The 8630-nt window shown below is 39.6% G+C and overlaps 1 protein-coding gene across 1 annotated transcript; it reads right to left on the bottom strand.

Annotated features, from left to right (window-relative positions):
* Window positions 1–1255: 1255 nt before the first annotated feature.
* LOC101310300 (uncharacterized protein ZK637.2-like) lies at window positions 1256–2306 on the bottom strand. The gene is made up of 2 exons (XM_004294578.1): window positions 2201–2306; window positions 1256–1847 (listed from the first exon to the last, which is right to left on the bottom strand). Exon 2 carries the CDS (start codon window positions 1843–1845, stop codon window positions 1414–1416), a length of 432 nt encoding a protein of 143 aa, XP_004294626.1. The 5' UTR covers window positions 1846–1847; window positions 2201–2306; the 3' UTR covers window positions 1256–1413.
* Window positions 2307–8630: the final 6324 nt, after the last annotated feature.

Genomic DNA, 8630 nt, shown 5'->3' with positions numbered 1-8630 from the left:
TGTTCGTCTGCAATTTTCATAGACCCTTTTTGTTAGATTATGTTTCTCAACTTGTATGTTAGGTTTTGTTTTTGTAACCTCACTTCAGCATGGAGCCATGGATTATAGGACTATCTGCACTTTATTTTTATACAAGTGATTCATATATTGAAAGGCATTTGTGAAAATAGAAGTCATAGTCCACTTTTTAGCAGTTTTTCTTTCTTTCATATTGGAGTTGAGCATCAATTTAATTTATTTGAGGATCCCTATTTAGTGGAATTATGCACAAGAATGGTGGATCACATAATTCCAGGATCAGAAAATTGAGCTGGAGACAGAAAAACTGTGATCCAGTTAAAGGACCTGTGATTTTGAAAGTTGATGTTGTGATCTGGTATTGCATGTTTTGTAGTTGCAGATAACCTCATAGTGGTGAAGCCTTCTTCACAACATCAGGTGATAGAGCCTATCCTTTTTTTTTGGTGTAAATTATAGAACCTATTCTGTTAATGAGATTATTGGGAACAATGGAGAAAACCAGTTATCTATTTACTGTAAAAATTGCATGTCTAGGTAATGGTAGCTGTAGAAAATTTTCATTTCTTTTTTCTGTGGTAGCTCTGGTGTACATACTTGGGTTTTGGTGAATTGATTTTTCATGACGGGTGTTGACCGTGTTGTAGTGATAATTTGCGCTTTGATCTCCCAGTATTATTCAAATCATTGTTGTCTGTGAGTTTCATAAATAGCATTGTGCAGCTACTGTATGGTGATCATGGATCATCAGCTCATGGTTAGTGTTATATCAACTTATTTGGTGCTCAAAATTTGTTTGAATTGAGTAATGTCAAAGGCCATAAGGTGTGCTGGTTTATTAATTTTGGAGCTCTCAGAAGCTAAATGCGTAGTTCATGTCTTTGATAGCTATACTGAGCATACTTTGAACAATTTTATGGCAGGGTAGATTCATTCGACAATGTGTTTTTGACTTTTCGCCTTGCTCTCTCAAGAAGTCGAATTGTAGTTTCCAGTTCAATGGTCTGATTCTGATGTTCTGTCAACATAGGACTACCAATACATGACGACACGTCTTTGACATCTTGATTCTCTACCTGTAAATAGTTTCTACTATGCTCTGCATTGATTATATGTTACCTGTGTAACTGTGTTCAAGCTCAACAAACCTTGTTCTTAATTCTCAGCCGTATGAATTTTTTTTTCTAATATCAATTTTTTAAAACAATAACAATTGATACCAACAAGAATGATGACTTTCCTATAAAAAAGAAACCAAGAATTATAACTTCAGTACACAACTGTTATTAGAACCTCATACAGCAATTTCAAGTCATTTATCAATTCTAGAAGGGCTCCTAGGCTCATCATATCAAAGAGTGCTGATAAAAACAAACCGGCAACATAACGGCTAAGTTAATTGTTGATAGAAAAGGAAGACTTCAATCGTTCAGCAAGAAGTGGAAGCATCTTTATCCCATCTTCTGTTGTTTGTTGAACACATGACTCCAAATCGTTGAGTGCACTAGTTTTGGCCTGTTGAAGCTTCGCTGCATCAAACTTGTCTTGACAGACCATCAATGCCCTACTCAACCTTTCTTGAAACTTGGCCATCTCATTCTCAACTCTTTGTTGCGCACTAACAACAGGAACACTACAATTTTCAACGCAATTGCCGATCTCTTGTTGGCTTCTTCTCCTATCGAAGCACTCATATGCACATTTAAAGTACGCTTGCTGTAGAGTGAAATTGACATGGTCTTGGACCGGAGAGAGATAATTTTGGGCAGCAGTATTCACATCTTGTAGCTTTTGTCTAACCCTTTCTGATACCATTTGTTCATCCATGGCTGCAAAATATTCAAAATGCTGTTAATTTTGATATTGGCATTCTGTTTAAATAGATCATCTTCCTATCAAAACCAAACTGAATGTTCAATAGTAATACTCTAATGAAGTTCAGTATCAAACAAATGCATAAAGTCTTTGCAAATCATAACATTCATCTGCACCGACTTGTTTCGTCTGCTATTGCTTCTCGGATAATGGTACAGTTGACAGCTATCAGGGCTTAACACGGAAATTTAAAAAACCCAACACCAATTTGAAGAACAGATAAATTAACAAAGAAGCGAAAAGATATTTACATGTAGAACAATCCATAGTGAATTCGATGCAGATGGAAATTGAGAAATTCACATACCTCAGATTGAAATTTCAGAGCAAATCTTGGTAATTGACTGACGAATCCAAGTTTCTCAATCGCGCTCCTCTCCTGATTTGGATTTTGATCTCTCCCCTTTTCCCCCTTTCAGTCGGCGTGCGTCTGTATATATATCTTAGATATTTCAGGGTTTAGGGTTTTTGAAAATGGGCCGCTTAGGCTTTACTTGTTAACTTGGGTCTTATTGGGCTGTTCGGATGGAAATAAGATTTTGGTAATTTGCCAGCCTTATTGGGCTGTTCGGATGGAAATAAGATTTTGGTAATTTGCTAGCCATTTTGTTTAGGGTATAGGGATTATAGGTTTTTTTTTTTTTAATTATTTTTTATTTTTATTTTTATCAAGCAAACAACTGAAATGATATAACGAGTTTATCGTGAGTTGAAGTCACTACCTCGCACTTACAGAGAAGAGACTGATGCCACTAGACCAAATGATATTGGGCGTGATTAGGGTTTTTTTTTAAATTTTTTTTGGTAGAAGCTGACATTGTAAAGAAACAGTGTTTCTTGTAAAGAGCATGAGAGGTCTATTGAACCAATTTGAAGGTCCTAATAACAACACTCATTCAAAAATTGTAACCAAGAATTGCAAAAATTCCAAATAAGTAACCTTGCAAAATTTCAACTATGTAGAGAGCATTAGATAGAACAAAGATCGTCTAGTTTTACAATCAATATGGTTAAATCGTTATCCGTTTAATTGAATTTTGCAAGGCTAAGACCTGTAAGACTCAAGTGATCCAATCTCGATCCTCAAGCTTTATATTTTAAGTGAATGTGTCCGCATCAATCGTAGTTTGAGACTACAATAAGCAATGCAAAACTAAACAATAAACAAATTATATATCAAATCGAGTCAATATCAAACATACAAAGTGGTTCACCTATATTTGTCTCTTAACATTTAGTCTACTACTATACTAGTGGCAAGACATGTCGATTTCTAGTATTCCTATCACGCTTCTCTCTTGTGTGTAGTGTGAATGCATTCTTAAACTTTCGTCTCCATGTTGAAGCACGTACATCATTTTTGTCAACTCTTCACCTAAGCCTTGATTATAACTAATAACAATATCAAAGCCATTGATCTCCATGAAGCTTGGTCTTCACTCTTTGTCCAGGCTCACAAAGTCATCTCTCTTCTCCCTGGAAGCTAGAAATTCCAAATTCCATTTACCGCCATTGACTGCTTCTTTGATTCTGATAGTAGACAATCCCCCATGTGACGCAGCAGGAGTATGGAGGCTAACCAGCGTTAAACCCTAATATGTGGAGAGTCTTCAAGCGAAGAACTCTATAGGACCAAAACCTGGAGCGCGCCAGGGACTAAGAGTAAAACTCTTAAATTCTGAATTATAATTGATAAACTGCCTCTCAGCTACCCAAAAGGGTGCTTATATATGGAAAACAAAACCCTAGGGCGACTAACAACCAAACCTAAAAGCCCAAGGATTGAATCAAAACACAATCCGAAAAGAACTAGGAAACATAAAATCTCAAAAACTAATAAAACGCTGATTTGAGGTCCGAAACAAATTCGGATGGCCGAAAAAGCCCATACATCGTGGCAAAGCCACGAGTCTTGTTCGTTGGGCCGTTCCGCTTCTAGAAAGGTATATTAATAGTCATTCGGACACCGAACGCCAAATCTACAACAAACCGGGTTTAGACCTGCAACGATCAATTTGTTCCTCGATTTCTTCGGCCATCTGTCCTACATCAGTCTCCTCCACCTCCGAAGAACTCGACCCCGAGTTCTCAACAGGATAAAAAGCCTCATCCGCATGGTATTCATAAATATCAGCCACATTAAAGGTATTGGAAATGGACATAGAATCGGGAAGTGCAACAACATAAGCATTGTCATTGATCTTCCGTAGAACCTTGAAAGGACCATACTTCTTGGGTTGCAGCTTATTGTAGGTACCAACAGGAAACCTCTCATTCCGTAAAAACACCATAACGTCATCACCTTCCTTGAATAACTTAACCCGGCGATGCTTGTCAGCGGCAGCCTTATTCTTTGCATTAGTGGCTTCCAGTTTAGCCCTAACTGACTCACGAACTTCTTGCACTTCCTTGGTCATATTTTCAGCAGCAACACTAACACCATGACCCCGTGGCAGCTTGACTAAATCCACCACATGTTTTGGAACAGCAGTATACACCAATGAAAAAGGTGATTTTCCAGTAGCACTATGCACAGCACTATTGTAAGCAAACTCCACCTGTGGCAAAGCATTATCCCAACTTTTTGGTTTGTCTCCAGATACACTCCTGACCATATTACCTAGAGTTCGGTTGGTAACCTCAGTCTGCTCCCTCAAGATTTCGTTCTCCTTAGGACTCATACGGTAATGGGGAAGATTCGGTAAACTGGCACTTGGAATAAAATCAATCTGGTGTTGGATGTCTCGCATGGGTGGTAACTCATTTGGTAGCTCATCAGAAATCAACTCTTCAAATCCCTTAAGCAATTGTTGTACTTCTTCAGGGATCTCCACAGGTTCTTTTTCTGCACTAAACAACCCCTTAATCACCACAGGACAACACAACTCTGACTCCTTAAAGTCTTCCTCTATCTCTTGTTCATTCTTGGACAAGATTAGAAAATTCTCCCTCTTCTTTTCTGCACGTTTGACAAAGTTCACCACAGGAGTCATAGCAATCTTAAATTCACCCCACATAAACAACATCACATTATCCCGACCCCTGTAAGTAACATCAACATCATACTGCCAAGGGCGCCCAAACAGAATATGACAAGCATCCATGTCCAGAACATCACAAACTACTTCATCCCTATAATGCTTACCAATCGAAACAGGCACTTTGCAGGTTCTGGTTACACGCACTTGAGGACCTTTCTTCACCCAACCCAAAGAATAGGGCATCACATGGGCCTCTGTTGGCAACTGCAAATACTCTACAAACTTTTCAGCAACAAAGTTTTCGCAACTCCCATTATCCACAATCAAATTACACACCTTGTTGTTGACAGAACAATGCGATATGAAAAGGTTCTTACGTTGACCGTCCTCCTTCCTGGGAGACAACAGAATTCTCTGCAATACAATGTTCACATTTTCTGGAGAATCTTCCACTGCAAATTCAGCCCTTTCATAGTCATCGCCTCCTTCCTCCGCCTCGTCTTCCTCGCAGGCCTCGACTAAAGCCTGAACTGCTTTAACCACTTTCGGAGGGGCAGTACACTCGTTGGATCTATGACCAGGCTGTAAACACCTATAACAAGTACCTGGGAAAGGCCTTGTATAAGGGTTAAAAGGTCGCTGTACAGGTGCTGCCCGAGTTGCCCTGCTAGTACTGCCAAAACCAGAAATGCCACCCTCTTTGTTAACAGCACTAGAAGCCCTAGTGGTCATTCCACCCGTATTCTGCGTCACTGTTTTCCCTTTATCTCCCACAGAACTCCCGGCTTCAGTACTCCTCTGACTAGTGAATCTTGGAAACTGAAAAGAAACTCTAGGGGATCTCTCCATCAGCTCCGCCTTTATCGCCAAACTTGCAGCCTCAGTCACAGACCACATAGTTTGTAAGCCAATCTTCTCTTGTATGGAAGGTCTCAACCCACTGATGTACCGAGCAACCTTCTGCCCTTCAGATTCGCCTAAGTCATTGTGCTCAGAAAGACGCACAGACTCAGTGGTATACTCTGTTACAGTCTTCGCCCCTTGAACACAATCTAGGTATATCCTGTAAAGAATCTGTTCATAGTCATCTGGCAGGAATCGTTCTGTCATCAACTGTTTCATCCTCCGCCAATTCTTGTACGGGTTTTTTCTCTTTCTCAATCTCGTCAATGCCAACTTATCCCACCAAACTGCCGCAGTGCTCTTGAGACGAGCTGCCACCAACTTCACTTGCTTATGTTCCGCGACATTCATATGCTCTATGAATCTGTCCACTTCAATCTGCCAATCCAGAAATTCCTCCACGTTCATCATCCCATTAAAGAAAAGGATATCAACCTTCATCCTGAAATCCTTATCATCTTGCCCTAATTGCGCCAGATCAACAACTTCATCTTCTGAATCAGACTCAGAGCTGCTAGCAATTGTGGTTCCTCTCCCTCGTGGAACCCTATGTTGAGGAATAGCTCTGCCTTATCCACGCTTCCTATTATTATTATCAGTCTTCAATTCGTTCACCTGACTAGTCAACGTAGCAAGGGCTGTGGTAAAATTCGCAGTAACACCTTCTAGGTCTGCTCTAGTAATCGGTGCGTCACCCATGATCAAGGATAAAAGAGACAGGAACGTCTGGCTCTGATACCACTTGACGCAGTAGGAGTATGGGGGCTAACCAGCGTTAAACCCTAATATGTGGAGAGTCTTCAAGCGAAGAACTCTATAGGACCAAAACCTGGAACGCGCCAGGGACTAAGAGTAAAACTCTTAAATTCTGAATTATAATTGATAAACTGCCTCTCAGCTACCCAAAAGGGTGCTTATATATGGAAAACAAAACCCTAGGGCGACTAACAACCAAACCTAAAAGCCCAAGGATTGAATCAAAACACAATCCGAAAAGAACTAGGAAACATAAAATCCCAAAAACTAATAAAACGCTGATTTGAGGTCCGAAACAAACTCGGATGGCCGAAAAAGCCCATACATCGTGGCAAAGCCACGAGTCTTGTTCGTTGGGCCGTTCCGCTTCCAGAAAGGTATATTAATAGTCATTCGAACACCGAACGCCAAATCTGAGCAAACCGGGTTTGGACCTGCAACGATCAATTTGTTCCTCGATTTCTTCGGCCATCCGTCCTACATCACCATGAGATTCCTGGATTCATATCATTGAGAGCTGTATCAAAATAAGCCAGGTCAACAGAGCCACGGTCTGCTGAGTTCAGGGTCCATGAGCTTAACCACTGATGCCAAACAGAATCAGTTATCACAACCATGAGCATACAACGTTGCATTTGTATTGGTTTAGTACCAGGTCTTCTTCATTCTTAAAATGAACTCGAGCTTACTTGATCACAGCTTCAAAGGAGAAGATCTTTCAGCTCCTAAAATCAAGCCACACATGCACTAGTAATATTGGCCAGCGAAACTTCACATAAGTCATGCCCCGTTTGTATGGGTGACAGAACTTTGCTCTATATATATAGCAAGTAGTCTTACCTCAATTGCATAGACATCCTCAAGTGCATAGCTCACCATGGCTAGTAGCTCCATGCTAGTCATACTCTTTCCACTTTTAGCTCTAGCTCTGTTATCTGCATCGACAGCCAATAAATGTGAGTCGGTTTCTCACATTTATGGATTAAATGTGTTACTGTCATATAGATACTAAAACCTATATTCTAAATTTGGGAAAATGCCCATTTAGTATTAATTGAAACCCCTTATTTCCCATTCCAATAATAATCTTTTACATTAACCCATTCCAATATAAGGTAACCTTTTTTATGCCCAAATGCACAAATCTTTACTAAAGTCTTAACAAACCATATTATTTTAAGACTATTTTGCCCCCACCTCTTCAACATGAAAAGACTTGGCCGGAACCTCGGACTCCGGTCACCGGAATTTCCCCGACCACCGGATTCCGGTCACCGGATTTTCCCTTGTAACCAGTTACTCCAATAATCAGTTACTGACCAGTTAATGACCTATAATAACCAGTTACTAACCCCCAGTAACCAGTTATTGATTAATTACTGACACCCAATAACCAGTTACTGACCCTCAATAACTTTTAGTTTTTAGTTACTGACACCCAGTAATCACTTAATTTTCAGTTACTGAAACCCAGTAATCAGTTACTGACCCCCAATAATTGGGTTACTACCCCCAATAACTTGGTTACTGATCCCCAATAATCAGTTACTGACCCCTAATAATCGGGTTATTACCCCAATAATCAATAAAAACACAAAAGAAGAAAGAAGATAGAAGAAGAAGAATAAGTAGAAGGTGATTTCCAACAAAAAAAGAAACCTTAAAAAAAAATTACTAACTCCCAGTAACTCTTAATGACCTCAATAATCAGTCAAAACACATACAAACAAAGTATAGATCCAATACAAAGACAAGTCATAACCCAAATATAAACTAAACCATTTGCTCATCTATCACAATCAATAATTATCAGTTTATCACATACAGTACCATAGTCTGCATCATCTCATATTCTCTTTCATGTATGATGCATCATTCGCTTAACCTCCATCTTTCTCCTCCCTCCATGAGTATTTCTCCTTGTACCCAACAAAGGATTATGTGAAGAAAGCATTACAATGCTTAACCATAGATCTAAAATACTCCCTCCATGAGTATTTCTCCTTGTACACTACTCTTCTCTCCTTCTCCAACCACAACACCAATTTAACCTCCAGACCAACAACAACCATAATTTACCAACAATATCAAAGAAGG

The sequence above is a fragment of the Fragaria vesca genome, linkage group LG3 (assembly GCF_000184155.1).
Source record: "Fragaria vesca subsp. vesca linkage group LG3, FraVesHawaii_1.0, whole genome shotgun sequence".
Lineage (NCBI taxonomy): Eukaryota > Viridiplantae > Streptophyta > Magnoliopsida > Rosales > Rosaceae > Fragaria > Fragaria vesca.
Note: the sequence above shows the minus strand (reverse complement) of the source record. Positions and strands in the feature narration are given on the sequence as shown.

Excerpts from the sequence above, each read along its gene's own strand:
- LOC101310300 (XM_004294578.1), bottom strand. The coding sequence starts at position 1,845 with ATGGATGAACAAATGGTATCAGAAAGGGTTAGACAAAAGCTACAAGAT.